This window comes from Octopus bimaculoides, chromosome 17 (genome assembly GCF_001194135.2).
Source record: "Octopus bimaculoides isolate UCB-OBI-ISO-001 chromosome 17, ASM119413v2, whole genome shotgun sequence".
NCBI classification, from domain to species: domain Eukaryota; kingdom Metazoa; phylum Mollusca; class Cephalopoda; order Octopoda; family Octopodidae; genus Octopus; species Octopus bimaculoides.
Genome location: NC_068997.1, coordinates 27,037,465 through 27,055,871, shown reverse-complemented (window position 1 = coordinate 27,055,871; position 18,407 = coordinate 27,037,465). Strand labels below are relative to the sequence as shown.

General features: G+C 32.6%; 1 protein-coding gene across 1 annotated transcript in view; it reads left to right on the top strand.

Annotated features, from left to right (window-relative positions):
- Nucleotides 1–18,407, top strand: part of LOC106878467 (SWI/SNF-related matrix-associated actin-dependent regulator of chromatin subfamily E member 1) — a 39,791-nt gene that overhangs the window by 2,804 nt on the left and 18,580 nt on the right. Inside the window, exons 2-6 of the mRNA XM_052974132.1 lie at nucleotides 3,792–3,859; nucleotides 4,392–4,441; nucleotides 6,669–6,758; nucleotides 7,140–7,172; nucleotides 12,712–12,786. Coding sequence (XP_052830092.1) covers nucleotides 3,808–3,859; nucleotides 4,392–4,441; nucleotides 6,669–6,758; nucleotides 7,140–7,172; nucleotides 12,712–12,786 — 300 coding nt within the window. The 5' untranslated portion in view covers nucleotides 3,792–3,807. The remainder of the gene's footprint in view (nucleotides 1–3,791; nucleotides 3,860–4,391; nucleotides 4,442–6,668; nucleotides 6,759–7,139; nucleotides 7,173–12,711; nucleotides 12,787–18,407) is intronic.

Here is an 18,407-nt window from a genome sequence, read left to right as displayed (position 1 = left end):
AAAAATTCCGTCGCATGCTGTTTGTAAAAAGAAAAAAACGTTTTAAACTTTTATAAAAAAAAAAAAAATTCCGTCGCATGCTGTTTTAGAGAAAAAGTAGTACGGATAATACTGGTAAGTCGTTCAGTTATTTCCCTTGAATATTTTTAGTTATTTCTTTTACCTCTCGAAACTGGAAGATTACCCAAAAATCTTGTATAACGTACCATTTTCACATACTCTGGTAACTTTCCATGAGTAATTGATTGGTTCGGTTTTGCTGCTATTTCCCCCACCTTCTGTTTTCACTTTGTCAAGGACCATCGCCCGTGTTTGTTTTATTTAGTTTATTGGTTTACTTGTCCTATCTTATACTATAAATAAAGCTGTAATATAATTAATTTGATTTGTTCTAAATTGCACAATAGCCGATCGACATTATCGTTCAGTCGTGAAAGTGAAACGTTGCGCTATATTCCGAAGTCACACATTCAACTTTCTACAGATCCCCTAGCGTTAGTACTACTACACTATGTAGTGTTTATTTCTACCCACTTTCAATATTTTTTAATGTTTTGGCTTCAATCTCAGGTTTCATTCTATCTTCAATTATTTTTGCGCTTTTTTTAACCCTTTCGCCGTAATTTTCATTCACTCGTTATTACTCTCTCTCTCTAAATATATATATACACACACACACACACACTTTTTTCACTCAAATTCTACCTCCATTCTTTCTCTTTGTTTACCAACGTCTCCCGCACCGCCGCCAATTCATAACATTTCCGAATATATCTTTATTCCTATCAATCTCTTGCTCTCTTTTTAGAATTTTGCTTTCTTCTTCCTGCCTCTCTTTACCCCTTCCCGTACCTCCTCTTTCTCTTTTAGTGTGACACAACTAATGAGAAACTAAAACTTGACACGTGACATAGCGTTACTTCATCTCTACCAGTATTTTCAATATACGAATGTTCAGCCAGTTAATCCCTCCCCCACCTCACTTATGATGGATTTCAATATATACTGTCGTTTACTGCTATGTGACCGACTGTAGACTATACATAGCACCTGCTATTGATTCAGTGCTACATCGTTTCACTATATAGTATTGGCAGTCTGTGGATTGGCAGATCGTTAATGCGTCGGACAAACTGCCTTGCGATAATATTCTGGCTCTTTTACTTTTAGGTTCAAATACGGTCAAGATTAACTTTGCTTTTCACCCTTTCGGAATCTATAAAATAAAATACTAGTTAAGTACTGGAGTCGAGCGTTATCTATTAATTCCTCTCCTACTCTGCCCCCAATAATGAGGATTCAAGCTTTGTGCTATTATTAGAAACATATGTGTTAGTATAAACAATTGTTACAATTTGTGAAGCTTCAGTCGAAAAAAAAAGAAGACCTCTATGTATGTAGTAAAGTTTATTCATTCGAAGCTTTCGGTTCAATCTCTCGTTACTCTGAGTTACACGATCGCATAACATTAAAAGTAGCCACCGAGTGAATCCAAGTGAATTAGTATGAGTGACAAGCTATCAATCTGCTCGGTAAGCAGGTTAGTGCAGTGGCGACTACTATCGTTGCCGTTTTACCCTTAAAAACGTGATTAAGATGAACTAGTTAAGACCCCACCCCCCACCCCGACAAAAAGTGACGACGTCACCTCAGTGACATCTTGAAATAATTAATCGATATTTTACATTTATGTAAAAGAAAGCATGAATAAAACTGGCATTCATGATTCATTATTTCTCCCCCTGCTAGATCTTAATGTTTCCTACCATTTCTTTCTGTTGTATAAAACTGCAGACAGTTTCTTCTGACCAGAAGTAATTATATTTCAGCTTCGCTAGATTATCAGCTTGAAAACAAATGTCGTTTTACTTGATTTTAGAGCACTTGTTACCTATACACTTCCTATTTGAGTGCTTTCTTTGCATGTGAATTCCATGTTTACCAATGATACAAAAAAAAATTATCAAAATAGCTTTTACTAAAGGTTGTTCTAATTGATTTAGATCAGTGATGCTTTCTTTTTAATTATCGCCCTCTTTTAACACTATTCCAATGGTCCATGCAATTAAAAATAGCTTGACAACAAGTTGATCACTATTGAATGACTCCTTGCACATCACAAGTCATTTCATAAATATGATACGCAGTGTTAAAACCACATTTCAGCTACTAATATAATCAGATGATTCACAATCAGAATAAAGACTGAAAATACAGTGAAACCTCAGTTTACGAATGCCTGTCATCACAAGCAAATTGGTTTTATGAACAATTTTTCAAGAATAAAACATTTAGGGTGACAAATGGTGTCTCCACAGGAAAGCATCAATTGTTGTCTAGTGTTCACTCCGTGTACATCCCTGCTCAAATTTGCTGTGCCTTCTCTTGAAATTCCTATAGGGAAAATAGTTTCACTTTATGGACATTTCAGGTGATGTACAGCCTTCAGGAACAAATCAAATTTGTAACCTAAGATTCCACTGTATTTTTAATATTAGGGATATTATTACAAGATGTGTCTTTCACACACTTAGTAACCTCTTTTCCCCCAGTACTTATGTAAAAATTTCCACCGTCCCCCAGGGGATGGTGTTTCTCATTTTTAAAATCATTTTTTTAGTAATTTGACACAATTTTTATTTTTTATTTCCTCAACAACCTGTTAAGAAAAATTTGATAATGGTACATTTTTTTTAACCCAGCACACGTAATAACCATCTATAGTAGCTACTACTATAACTTTTTTTCAACATTTTTTAACAAACTACAATCAATAAACTGTATATCAGTGACTACAATCTTGCACTTTACAGGCCAACTTCTAAAAGCAGTTCTACATGCCATACAGCTTTCCATTTCTTATATTAAAATCCCAGGTCAAATCACAAAATCATCCATTGTATTCTGTACCATGAATTGTCAAATATTGGGTCATCTAAATATTGTTGTTTTTCTATAATTGTTTTCCGTATAATTTTGAAATCTATGCTGAAGATAAAACACATTTCAAAACATCATCTAATAAGAAACAAAACACATTTTACAGCAACATAGGAATGGTTATACTAAAAAGTGTCTTTTTAATGTAAATCACAGATTAAGTTCAATAGAATTTATTTCAATTATTGTACCGTTAGGTTTTGTTGTTTTGGAAACTTAGAATAGAAGTTCCTAGTAAAACCCTGGTCTGAAGCTCATGTTATTTCATTTCCCACTTCTAGACAGTTTACGCCATTTAATGTTTTTACAAGGGTAGTAATTGACAATCCAGTTCATTTCTCCGATTATAATACCTCTTTGTAAGTTTAAAATTTGTTTTACTCCTGCTAGCATGAGTTGGACAGGGATGTATCGGAGGCTAGATTTTACTGACAATTGCTCTTAGTTGGCTTTTCAAGTAAGGGTTCAATTTTATTCCACAGTGCAGGGCAAACAGTCATAATTTCAAAACAAGGAACGTAAACTCATTCACCATTCACTCAAGCAAAGCTGTCAAATGCCAGCATTCATGCATGTTTGCACACACACACACACACACACACACACACACACACACAGAATGTGCATGCATACTTATATGATGAGCTTCCTTCATTTACCAAGTTCATTCACAAGGCGTTGCTCAATGGGATTGAATCCAAAATTGTTTTGTAAAGTGAACTTCTTAATCCCGTGTCCACCTATAAGATATCAGCAATTTTAGTTAAATGTTGCTATGTCTAAATAGACTCTTCTTGTAGTAGTTTGCTATGGAATATAAGTTCTTAAGTAACTTTTGTATTACATTTCAGATAGCCATTCTTCACTATGGCTCTTCCAAGCTACAAGAATCCACCCACTGTTTCTCAGAGTACACCACGTGAGTATTCTTTTAACTTTAATCTCTCTCTCTTTTTCTGATATTGCGATCATGGGCTACAATATTTCACTAACTTCATCTTCTAAGCTCTGACAGTGTTTAAATGTGTCTGCTCTTCTATGTTTTAGGTAGGGATTTTGTCTGTTTAATGAATTCTCTAGCAGACCGATGTAGGATTCTTCCTTATTGCGAGGGGCAGTCCTAATTTTCTAACTGACGAAGTTGTTTTGTAGTCTGTGTATGCAGCATGTGAAATCTGTTGAAGTATATATTCTAATACCAGGTTTCTTCATTCAGTGTGGCCATCAATGAGTGTTCAGCTCTTCAACTTGTGAAAAAAAATATAGAAATCACAAATAACTTCTACAGAAAAAACATCACATAAGAGCTTGATAGCACAGTTTTTCTGAATGGTGTTCTACTGTGCCTAATCAAGTCTTGATTCAAAGAGAATTGAGACCTTGTTTTAAAAAATTTTGCTAAATCAAATTAGATAAATGTATTTTAATTCTTACACTTTTTTCTTCTTCAGAACGCTCTGGGCGTGGTTATTCTAATTCCAGTCAGTCAGCATCTGGTGGGGTATGTCTACAAATTTCTATTTCTTGTCTTACATCAAAATATTTTACTCATTTTTTTCTTTGATGTTTATTTAAATCCACTTTGTTTCAACCAGTGATGTGTGTGTGTGTGTAGATTATCTATTTAGGAAAAAATAGGTGAGATTTGTCCAGCGTACATTAATTGTTTGAGAAGGGAGGTGCAGAAAAATGATGCTTATTTAGAAAGAGAGGCCAGCAACAAAAATGGATAAATGTTTCATTTGCTAGCTCAGGGACTGAGAAAGTGCGAGTTAGAGTGCTAGAGGGATGTTTGCTGTTGGAGAAGCAGTTATTCTCTGTAACATTAGTTTGTGAAGATAGGGGACCAATAAAATTATCTTTTTCTTTTCTGAGGAATAGCCAAAAATGGGTGTACCATTTTGAATATAGGACAGCCAAGTGGTTGGTGTTTTTTTTTTGTTTTTTTGTCACCTGTATTGTATGAATGGTCATATTCAGTCCACCTAGCTGTAAATAGGTACCATAAAAGAGTGATATACTTATCTGTTTTGATTGACAGAAAAGTTGGTGGTACTGTTTAATCCAAAACGTTGCTCACTTACTACTGCAGAAACTGGTCAGTGGAGCTGAAGGCTCTGTGAAGCAACATTATTTTCCATGGTTTGTTCGCAGAAGAGAGAAACAAGGTGGACTAAGTCATGTTGTTTGTGGGTCCACTGATTGTTGTTAGCACTGAGAATAATAAGACTTCATGGCTGATGAAAATAAATACTACTAATATTTTGAAAGAATAATTCAATCAGTTATATCTTATTCCTTCATAATATTCCTCAGCAGTTTCAATTTTTGGGTTTCTAACTTATAACTTCTTTTAACCTGTTTCTGTATCCTGTATTTTGAACAGTCCATTCTCAGTCTTCATGTGTGCTGTCCTTACATGTGTGTGTGTGTTCTTGTGTTGCTAGTAGGGTTTCAACTGCAAACTTTAATCTCCACTACAAGATGATTGCAGCATTGTGTTGAGGAGCATTAAAACTCAGTAACTATTTTAATGTAGACCTTATGGCTACAGCTGGCCTTGTCTGAGGTTGTGCTCTGATGAATCACTGTCCATAGCTTCCAGTGTCAAGTCACTACAAAGCAGACATCATTCCTGTTCTGCTGTCAAAAGCCATGGACAAAGTTTAGTTCAAGCCAGCAAGTAGAGCCTGATGACATACAACTACTACTGACTCCATGTCAGCACTTGGGAAATGCTTGGGAAATCATGGCAGCACTCATTAGAGCTTTTTAACTGATCAACGACAGTTGCGGGCTAAGCAGATGGAAATGATACTGCCAGATGACTTGCATAGTGGATTTAATCTTACACCAGGAATAAACTCAGCTTTAGAGGAAAAAATTCTACATTTGAACACAAGTTAGGAAGATGTGTATCTGTGTGTGTACATGACAACACACTGGGTTACTTAGATATGTACATTAGAGTAGACTGAGCAAAACAATATAAAGTATAGAAAATCTAAAGGTGTCGATTATGATGCAGGAACTAGAATGATAGATGAAGTAAATAAAAGGAAGAGCACGTGTGGAATTTTTTTGAGTATTTTGGAAGGCTCCATAAAAAAAGTTTATAGCTTCTCAAACATAGTACTCAGAATAATGGGTAGAAGTGAAAAGTGATCTCAGGATACTGTGTTTAATGAAGTTGTGTGGGAAAGACCTATCCAATCTATACAGGCTTGGTAAAAGAAATGTAAAAATGGTGATGATACACATAACACAGACATTTATTTATGCATGCATACATACTCAATTTTGACTTCTCAGTCAGAGCTATAGTAAAGATGCGTGTTGGAATTATGGGACTCAGACATGTACTGAATGAGCTAAACTGTACTTCCTTAGTTGTTGTTTAGCCCTGAGACAACAGACCTATGAGCAAAAGTGCTCCAGTCATGACTATTCTAGTCTTAACATAGTATGGTGGAACACTTACTGTTATTTTTAGCAGGCCAGTCAACGACATAAATCCCTTTTATAGCCACCAGATGTGAATGTGTGTGTTATATATATATATTGAACACTGTATTATGGAATATGATCTTGTGTTATGTTTTGTTGTTAACTCATAAATATTGCAACATAAAATACTTGTTTGATATTTTCTTTAATATATATTATAATTTTTTTTATGAATATCAACAATTTTCCTTTAATGATATGTTTTCTGCAAACTTCCACAGGGTTGTTCTTCGTCCAGCAGTAGTCCATTTTACTTTAGTGGACAAGGCCATCCCTCTTTCACTCCCATCCGTGTTGGCTCCAAAGCTATAGTAAGTAATGGTCCTTAATCTGTGGTGTCTTTGTCACTTTTACGTTGATGACAGACTAAACCACTGGAGTCAGCATCACAGCAGCTTGGTAAAAAAAAAAAAAAAAAAAGTAATAAATAAAAATATTTAAAATGTATGCTACTGTATACTGTCTGCATTGTGTTTTATAGTGGTGATGTTCTTTATATAGAAATTTTATAATGTTTATTTTTGATTTAGTGCATCCTTTTTATTTGCTATTGTAATATAAACCCCCCCAAAAAATTTAACTTCAATAGATTTTTCTCCTGATAAATTTCAGCTACTATTATTGAATATTTTACTTTCTAGAATTTGAAAATCTAAGTCCCATATTACAAACTCTTCCTATTTCATTTCTAGACGTTAATAAAAAGACCCACAGAAAAACATTTGGTAAGTGTGTGTACAAACAAAAAAAATTAAGGTCAGTTATTGAAAGCTGGCTTGCTTTTTGAATATTGTATTGCAGGAGATAGCAGCTACTATTGAAATAAAAATATACTTTAGGTTCTTTAATAACTTCACTATAAAATGTTGCTTCAATTTTCTTCCTCTTCAAGTAGCCACAACCAAGATGCAGTTCACGATGCTGCACTACGAATCTTCATCTCTCATTAACTTTGGTAGGTCTTCAGTTTCATGTGAATCAGTCAATAACATCAATGTAGGTAAGTGGTGTGGTCTTTGTCCTCCTTAGGGATACAAAATTCCTCAAAATATAAACCTGGTGTTCAGCACAATAGCAGTGGCCAACAACACCTACCTCACATTGAAGAATAGTGATAAACAGGATGTATCCATAAATCTTCTCTTTACTCATGTGTTCATGGCATGAGATGTTTTAAACCTTTGTGAGAGCTCAAAACAGTTTCATGCCTCAGTTGTATTGTGTGCAAGACATGACCACACTAACATTTGGTGCTAAGTTTGATCTTCCCACATAGTACCTCATATATGTTTGTTCTACAGCAGCTTTAGTTTAACCAAAGCCTTGTAATTGAAATTTAGTTGATGGAAACTATAAAATCCATTGCAATTTGTGTATTGGCATGGGATGGTAAAATGTGTGTCAAATAAAATTATCTGGTATTTGATTACATTTATCTGTGACCCTTTTACATATAAGTTGATGTTTCTCCTTTATGATGTTTCACAAAGGAGAAACATCAACTACCTGACAATGTACTGGAGTTGATATAATAAGACTAAAACTCTTGAAGGCAGTGTCCCAGCTTGATCACAGTCCAATGACTGAAGCCAGTAAAAGAATGTGTGTTTGATTAATCCTCATTCTGCTAATTATTACCAAAATAGCTTCGTGTATCAGCTATGTAAGAGCAATGCTTTCTTAATATTTAGCTTTTGCAGTCCATCATATCTATAAAGTCTTACCACAAGTTGATTGCTTATCCAATTTATCCTTTAATCTCTTATTGTAATTTTACTACTTCAAGAGTTTTTTTTTTTACCTAACATATCGAGTATTCTTTTGTAATGGCATTTTGCTAGTCAAATTAGGTTGCTAAATGCACATCTTCATGTGTTCTTGCTCATGTCTGTTATGAGAATTAGTCACCAAAAAGACAGAGAAATTTCTGGGGTTTTTTTTTTTATTATTTTAATTTTTTTTAAAGCTGTTGAACAGGTTAGTGGATATATAGCTTTCAAGTTCAATGTAATTATGAAGTAGAATATGTCTGTTAATTATCAACAGAATATGATTTGTATTTTGGTTCCAGTATGCAACTCTTGAACTGTTCCATATGTGTGTGTATTTAAATATAGTTTATTACAACTGAATTTTTATCTCATGACTGCAATTATCAGGCAAGAATTATTACAACTTGCTTTTGGTGGTATATTTATATTCATTTGTGTGAAAGTAGTATGTTTGTATTCAGTGGTTTGCTGATTGGCTGTTATTTTTTTTCTACTTTTTCACTGGTTATTTTTAAGGAGGACGTATATTTTTAATTTACTTATTCTAAACTTAGGGAAAGAAATATACTCAAGTATAGATATACATACAATCCCAAATATTCTTACCATAACCATTCAGCTTAACATGCATCAAGTGTAATTTTAGATGTTGGATCACACATGCACACTTAATAGACCCTAAAACTTGCTTCTATTGAATTAACACAAACCCTTTCTAAAGTATCAGGCCAAGACTACTGAGTCTTAAAATATCTTTTAAAAGCTTTAATTTGCTTTATGGTTAAAGTCACTCGCAAGCATCTTTTAAAGATCCTCTAACAACATTTGCAAACATTAAATCTTAAAGTAATAGCTTTAATTAAATGTAGAATGAATTAGCAAATCAAAATATAACTAATGAAGAGGCAGAGAAATGGCAGCCAATTAGCAAATGTGAAATAAACCAATGAACACATGCAAGCATGAGACCACACCCAGGCCAATGAATATAAACATACTACCAAAAATGAACCAACAGTTCTTGCTTGAAGATTGTAGTGGCATGAAATTGGAGAAAATATAATTTGCTTTCAGTTAAATATTATATATGTGTGTGTACTACTAGAATATTCCTACCTCAACTGCTTTCTCTAATAAAGTGAATTCTGAAGGAGATATTTATTTTGCATCCTCCCCCCTCTCTCCTTTCAAGTATTAGTTTTTTTTACTCTCTATCCTCTTTTTTGTATCAATACTATCCTTACCTCTCTGCTTGATGACAGTGGTCAGCAAATTGTGTCCATTTCTGCTTTAACTTGAGGGATATTGGTATCATATTTTCGTAGATGTTCTTAAGTGTTGGGTGTGATCTCCAACTAATGTTCTGTATCTTTCTGAGCAAGTTGTTATATGTTCCATCTTGTTGTTTTTCCAAGAGAGCTATGGTCCAGGTCTCTGATCCATAGAGAAAGACTTGCTCAATCAGTGTTCTAAATATTTCAACTGTCATCGAACAAAAAGGTTATCTCATCCCTCTGGAAGTGTTTTCTCCAGGAAACTGACATTTCCAGATACTATATCTCGGGGACTCAGGGCTGGATATTAGAGATCTGAACACAGCAATGCAGGACCGTGTAGAATGGAAAGGGATTGTCAATGGAGTTCCAACCAACCATAGGCTGGTCGAAGGATGATGATGATAGTCCTTATTGTGTTTTATGCTTGTGGAATTATTCTCATTATATATTACTTTAGCAACAGTTTATCTCAATAAACCTCTTTCTACTCCTATTGTTTCTAACAATAATTATGATTTCTTAGATGGATTACTACCTGTAATTACATCTGTCTGATAGGCACACAGCTGTGAGAAATCTCAGATGCATAGGACATTTGCACACTGTATTAATTAAATTAAATACAGGTTGTAACTGTAGATCATTCTCCTATTAGAAATAATTAAGATAACTTCTAGTTGTTTGCATATGTGGAGCAAATGACTGAGTGAATACGGTCCTAGACTATCTTATATTCTTAATAACTCCTGGCAGACTATTGTGTGTGTGCTTGACTTTCATCATCTTGCTCTGAGTGTTACTGCAGCTGTTTATGTCACCACTGGCCTTAAGTTGATTTCATCCATAAATGTGTGCACGCGCATGCACACACACTCTGCAACAAAGCTAGTTTTGTGAATTGTTGGTGTTTCTGAAAATGTGTGTCTGTCCAAAAATAGAAATTTGGGATTTAGTAATGGCATTTCATAATGTCAAGTTATCAAGTCAGTGGAATAATTATTCCTATTCTTACAAGTTGTTGACTGTAACATTGTTTTGTTTTCTCTCTCATTTTTACATCCAATAGGAAATTAATGTTTTTCATTGCAGCTTTTCTGACGTTTTTTTTTTTACCATTACACACCATTTTATATATTATTTAAAAAAAAATTTACGAAAATCCAAGCTGCTTGATGATCTTATATCTTTGGTTTAGTCTATCCTTTTTGACAAATCTTTAATCAATCTCTTGATTTTAACCCTTCTGAGGTGACCACTCCCCTTCCTTGTTCTATGATAGATATCAATTTCATGTTGATTTATGATCCAAATACCGGCTCAATAATTGCAGAGTTGTATTTTACCTAATTCTTCATGATTTTCAAAATTAATTGAAACAAAAGGAAATTCAATAACAAAGTGGTTAATTTAAACCAGCCAGATCTGCCCTCTTACACTTACTTTACAATGTCATTCTAAAAATAAACAATCACATTGAAATTTCAAAGCTATGAGATAATGCATGATTAATTCAAGACAATGTGAATAAATAAGCATTACATTTGACAATAAAAGACTGGCACTCCGTCAGTTACGACGATGAGGGCTCCAGTTGATCCGATCAATGGAACAGCTTACTCGTGAAATTAACGTGCTTGTGGCTGAACACTCCACAGACACATGTACCTTTAACATAGTTCTTGGGGAGATTCAGCGTGACACAGTGAAAATACAAGTACTACTCATTTTTGCCGGCTGAGTGAACTGGAGCAAGCAAGGTCACAGCACATGACCTTACAATTATGAGCCGAATAACCTACCCATGTACCTTCACATTTGACAATAATCTGATTGCTAAAGGGTTAATGTTAAATTCTGAATATTTTTAAGTATTTAAGAACATATTTCTCTTCAAATTAGTGAAATAGATAAACCTTTTAATACTTTCTTTGTTCCTTTTTTTTTTCTTTGAAGAAATTATTTCCCAAAGTAAATTTTCCTGTTTTTTTAGTGCTATTCATTTTGGACCAAACTTTAATTTGGATAATTAAATGACCTGCTTACCTATCTGTTTTTGATAAATGCCAAATGCTTTTCATTTGTACCTGTTAATTAGAAATGTCTTAACATTTAATTATGTCAATGATCTATTTCATAAGATTGATAGATTGTCTTTTTCATATACAGTGGTCAATATTGTTTTTTCTAAACATTGGTTCAATACAAATTATATGAAACTATAGCGAAAATTAGGCTAATCTTTCTGGATAACCTGTATTATGTTTTAGTTCTCTGTTTTTTAACTTATGACTTTATGATGTTTCTTGACATTTTTGGATCAAAATCATGGCCACGTTATATCAACCTGAGGTACATCAGGGTATGTTAGCCCTTACCATATTTCTGTCAACATATACTCCCTTTGTTTCAATTAATTTTTATAATAATGAAGTATTTAGTAAAATAACTCTCTATTTATTAAGCTGGAATAATTTAGTATAAAATTTTGACAAAAGATTAGGGTTTAGACCACTTTAAAACGGTAAGATGATGTCAGAATCTGAGGCAGTCTCATGCAGGTTGGTATCAAAAGGGTTAAAGACTGCTGGCTACCAGTGATTATTGTGAAAACAAAACTGAACCTCTGGTCCAACATGATTTTACGTTTCTCTTCATTAGTTAGATTACTTCGACACTTAACTTTTCATTAAATCTACTCTTAGTTCTATGGTTCAGTGTTTACTTTTAAAGTGATCTAAATTAAAACCTTTCATCAAAGCTTCACTTGACAAAAATATTTCACTAAATTTTCCATTATTCATTTTCAAAATGAACCCTTTGACATTCAGATTTTTGTATCAAAAGTAATGCTTATTTACTTACAATTATATGAATTAGTCATGCATTGCCTTATACTTTTGAGATTTCAATGACAAGATTATTTACTTTTAGAATAATGTTATTGGGTAATTGTGAGCAGCTGGATATGGTCAGTTTAAATGCTAATGAATTAATTGAAATGCATTTTGACCAAAATATGGTAACATAAGGGTTAAACTACTTCCATTGGCTTAAATATTAGTTATTCTGTCCTAAAGAATTCTAAAATAAACTTTAAAAAAAAAAAATTATAATCTTCATTTCATGAACTTGTTAAATAACAAACAAAAAAGAACTGAAACAAACAAACACGCTCTTAAATTGAAACTTAATTTTGAAATATTAACTTTTTAAAGAATGATGCCAAAATTCCCAAACCACCAAAACCTCCAGATAAGCCTCTTATGCCATATATGAGATACAGCCGTAAGGTAAGTGAATACTTCCTCTGTTCATTGTGTTATTTTTCACCATCTTGTTCCTTTCACATACATACATGTGTGTATATGTGTGTGTGTGTATATATATACACACACACACATACATACATATGCTTTATATTTGTATGTATGTGTGTATATATAATTTATTTTTGTCTTATTATTTTTTACAATCCTTTTCTCTATATACCCTCCCCCTTTTTACTGCTTTATGTTAACTGTATTTGTTGCAGTGTTCTCCATTTAGTCTAACAGAAATTACTGTCCCTTTATTCTGAAAAATCTTCTTGGCCTAAATTGATGAAGCCACAAGATAAAACAGAATATACCACCCAACCACAATTTGACACTGTGGAATGGTTAATGTTTTCAGTCCCCTTGCCAGTTTGTTCATTTGGAGTTCAAAACAAGAAAACATGCAAGGGTCAAATGATTTTCGTTGCCTCTAGCAACCACTTGGCTTCATCAATGGGTTCCTTTCGAATACAGAGTATTGTAGTAAAATAGGGGGAGAAAGCACCAAATATTTAAGGAGTCACAGCTTATTTCAATTTGATTTTTAAGTGGAGAAAAAAAAATACGCAATCAACTGTTTTAGAATCTGGCATATGAAACTCCCAGATCTTAATGTGTTAAGAACTAATGAAAAGGTTTTTTAAAAAAACCATGAAAGTAAAGCTTCATTCCATTACATTCCAATTATTATTATTATTATTATTGTTATGAAACAGTTGGTGTCTTCTCATCTTCTTGTAGTCAACGTGCATGTTGATATTTGTTTGGGTTTGTATTTTTTGTTTTGTTTTACTGTTTCTTTTGTTGTTTTTTTTTTCTGTTTTTCAGTCAAAATGGTGATGCAATTTGATATTAATTAATATACTTTCAAGACTAAAAAACAAGTGTTAGCATAGAATTTTTTTTTTTTTTTTTTTTTTTCAATTATTTGTGGAAGCATTTTACCAAAATTTGTTGTTACTGTTGGTGACACATGATGGGGTAGGGGGTTGTATGTGTATCATCATTGTCATCATTTTAATATCCACTTTTCCATGCTTGCATGAGTCAGATGGAATTCCTTAAGACAGATTTTCTATGATGATGATAGTGTGTGTATATGTCCAAATACAAATATACATATAAACACAGCTTACTTTGTGAAAGTAAGTTGTAATAACAGTATTCTCATTTCATCTTAATACCTGGTTTATCTTTCTGGTAATATCTCTATCTTGATATTATAAATCATCACTGTGGTACTGAGTCAAGTAACTTGGCCACCCTTACTCAATACATTATAATTTTCATTATACACCTGTAGCACCTGTCTGACCTTTATCCCTTTTAGACAGAATGAAAATGAATCCACAATACTGGAACCCTCTCTGAGGATATTAAAAGTTACTGTGTCATTGCCAGTTAAATACCTTAATGATCAACAATAATTCCAATGAACCGAATGAGGGAGTTTCTACAGTGTTGATCAACCTGTTGCTAATAGCAGCCAAATCTCCCTCAAATCATCTTTTAAATACTCAGTAAAAAAAAAAAAAACATCAGGAAAGACACATTGGATGGATGTAGTCTTGGAGGACACTGGTTGGGCTAGAGAACAAAATTCTCAGTACCCATCTAAAGGCAGTGTGATATAAATACTTTTGGTTCTCTGCATTCTTCAAATTTCATCTCTGCTTTTTTCACAAAAAAAAATATCTACCTCACTACACATTTGAAATCTGTCCCAACTGTGAATAATTATAATAGCAACATAACATCAACATATTTATGTCTATTAGCACCATGTGGGAGAAAACATTATCATTGCTTCCATTGTTTGAATCATCAACTGCACAAATGTATTCTAAGCTTTCATATTGAAAGTATTATTTTTTCATTTATATATATTTTTTCCCAATAAAACTATTATTGCCAATAGTTGATTTTGAAACAATCAAATCTGTTTTTTAGAACTTTCTGTTTCACTAATAAAATGTTGTCATTATGTTAATCATTTTTATGTCCATTTTTCCAGACTGATGTAGCTTCACTTACATCAGTCTGGTTTCCTATTTCTTCAACTGCACATGACCATCATATGACAAGCCATTCCTTATTCACATGAAACACAGGCTGAGATTCAGCACCTACAAAGGAAAGGCTGTCCATTTCTCCCTCACTTTCTGTCTATCTCTCTCTTTGTCTCTCTGTCATATTTTATGATTTATCTTATTATTTTTTTCACCAATTTTACTTTGAAACTGTAAAATTCCTTATCATCATCACTGGTTTTAAAGCAGGGTTTTTTTTTTATGTTCCATGCTGGCATGGGTTGGATGGGTCTGCAAAACGGTAGACAAATTTCTGATTCATAAAAGTCCAAATCTTAAGTTACCTGAATTTGTCTTGAGTCCTGCCTCAATAAATATTTGGAAATGCACCTTTCAAAACTTCTGTGTTAGAATCATATATTATTTGTAAACCTAGAAACATCTTGCCACTGTCTAAATTACCTGTGAGATCTTACATGTGAGAGTCTTAATGAACATTTTTGTTTGCTAAAATATCTTCTGATTTAGCAGATATATTTTGCCCTTTTGATACAGCCTGTTTATATTTACATTAAAAACCATTTATTATAATTTAGTACAAAATCCTGTTATGTTTTACATAATCTGCAATTATAGTTATTTTACTAAGTCTTTCTATAGTCTTTAATTTTGAAATTGCTAGAAATATATAGAAAATGTTTTCATTAAAAGTCCCATCTAGAAATGATTGATACTGTAAACAATACAGAACATGCACCAAAATGAGGTTTTTTTCCAAGTTATACTCCTACATATCTGTCAAGTAAAAGAAGATACTGCAAGGGTTAGAAGATAAGAGCAGGATCATTTCGAAATTGGCCTTGTATATAATGTTTGGATTTAGTTTTTTACTCTCTACTCATTGGTTAAATCTGCTTGCTTATGTCATTTCTGACTTTCTTGAGAGTAACAATCACTTGCATTTTCATTGTAATAAAATGAGCTCTATTGGCCTTATATTTCTTTCCCTGTCTGCTAATTGTGACTTATAACTGAAAGAATTTAAAAAAATAATGGAAAGTAATTCTAATATTTTTGAATAACTAAAGATAATTTCTAACTTCCTTGCACATATGCGTATATCTATTAATCCTTTAAAATGCTTAGCTTAGATAAGTTTTTCTTTCTTTATTTTAACCATTATATATGAATCAAATGCATTAATTTCTAGATAAGTTTGAAATAATACTATTATTATCTATTATTGAATGTATTATTTTTTATATGACTGTTGTCTGATTTATCCCTATTTAATTCTGTGCAACACATTGACTAAATCTAGTATGAAGTTTCTGCCCTTCCTTCCTCTCCATTTTTGGAGCTTTATTCTTATGATTGGCATCACTGATCTTTCTCATCATTCAGAGAATCTTACTTGAGACACTTACTAATTTACCCATTCTGTGTGTGTATGTTACTAGCTATGAATTTTAAATATATATTTGATATTAGAAGCAAGTGCCAGTCTGATACAGCAAAAAGTAATTATGATAAAATAGTACAATTAGAATAACGGAAACCCAATTTGTGAAACTGGAATGACTGTAGTGTGGTTGGCAATGACAGATGGCATATAGTGTAGTTGGTAACAGCCGACTGTGGTGTGGTTGGTAAAACAATTTGCCCATGGTAAGTGTTAGATACATGGCTTAACTCTTATTGAGTTATTGTTGATCTTTTTCCATCCAAAATTAGTGATTATGCTGTCTAATGTTTGGTATTAATATCTGAACTATTAATTTGGTTCAGAAAGAAAAGAAAAAATTAAAAGTGGTTGAAATTGCATTTGCAGACTTCACTGAAAAGAATTTAGGTATATGTTAGCCTATTTTACCCCCACCCCCCAAAATAAACTATTGGTAGTCATTTCTTCTCAATCTGCCTGTGTGTATAATTTACTAAAAGTGTGATGAAGCTGTGTTTATTGCATATGTGTGATAAACTTGACAAACCTCTAACATTTTTGGAGCACTTTTGTGTTGGTGCTGCAATGTAAACAAACAAGAACTTCCTTAAACTTTTAAATAGTGTGATCGATTCTTTGTATGGGTTTCATTTTGTTTCTATGCGTTATTTTTGTCATTTATGTCAGTTTTCTTCTATCAGTACATCATTTTTATGTCTACTCTGCTATGCTGGCATGGGTTGGGCAAGACAGTTTGAGGCAGTTTTTGTGGCCAGATGTCCTTTGTGATACCAACTCATTTAATCATCTCTTACAGAATGCAGGTATACAGTCTACATGTACTTAGAATCTGAGATACTAACTATGGGCTCTATATTCTTGCTCTTAAAAGACAAAGGATTTTTATTAAAAGTTGTTGATAAACACACACACACACATACACACACCCTTCTGGGTTCCACTTTTTTTGGAATATATTTAAGTGTGGGCAATGTTATCCTTTCCAAAAAAGAAGGGGAGTTTTTTGAGGTGGTTTTCTAAACATTATAATCATGATAATAATTATAGTTAGAAAAAGTCTTATTTTCTTTACTACTTTCTAAAATTAATTTATAAGAAATTCATGTATTTTTAGCTATTCATTTATTGTATTTTTTTTTATATAAATGAAGTATGTTTCTTCTCATCGTTTCTACACAAATATACAAAAATTTATTAAAACACTTTTTTAAAGAGGACAATTGAAGGGTTTTTTCTAACTTTTTAAGGTGTCTTTCTCACTTATCACTGTTTCTTTCACTAATAATAATAATAATAATAATAATAATAATCTCTTGCTTTTTTCTAAGAACAACCAAATTTTTCTCTATTTCCTTGTTTCACCAATAATTAACATTTTAGAGAGCGTAGCGCACATTTTGTTGACTAAACTATTCTTTGACATTAACCTAATGCATGGGTTTGTGGCCTTGAAGAAACTATATTCTATCTCACCTAAACATTGCTATTATATATATATATATATATATATATATATATATATATAATGCTCTGGAACAGCATCTGAATATCTATACAAAAAATGTGGTGCAAGATCGTCATCAAATTTTATTCTATAATTATTTAAAAAAAAATATTTAAATGCTTGGGTTACTCCTGATAAACCCTTTTTCTTGTTTCCCTTAATATTCATCTTAATTTTTTTATCCCTCAGCCCTGCTCCCTTCCATTAATTAAGTATGTACATAACTAACTTGGCTATTATTAATATTGGAGAGCACTGTATTCAAAACATGTTGAGTTTACGTCAATTTTCCTCTCTATCTCTTTCTTTCTCTCCTTCCCCTCCTTATTTTAAATTTAAATATATGTTAAATCAAATATTGAAAAGGTGTTGTTTGTATGTTCTTGTTCTGTTGGTTTTTGTTTTTTTTTTTGTTTTTTTTTTGTAATGTTTTATTTTCTTTTAATTTATTTTTGTTTTTGGGTTTTTCTCTACTCTCCCCCCACCACCCAACCCAGACCATCTAATTTATCGATTTATCAAATTTTCCATCCCATTTTCTTTTACTTTTTTTTTACATTTTTTTAAACCCCTTGTCTATTGATGTTGTTTTAGTTAT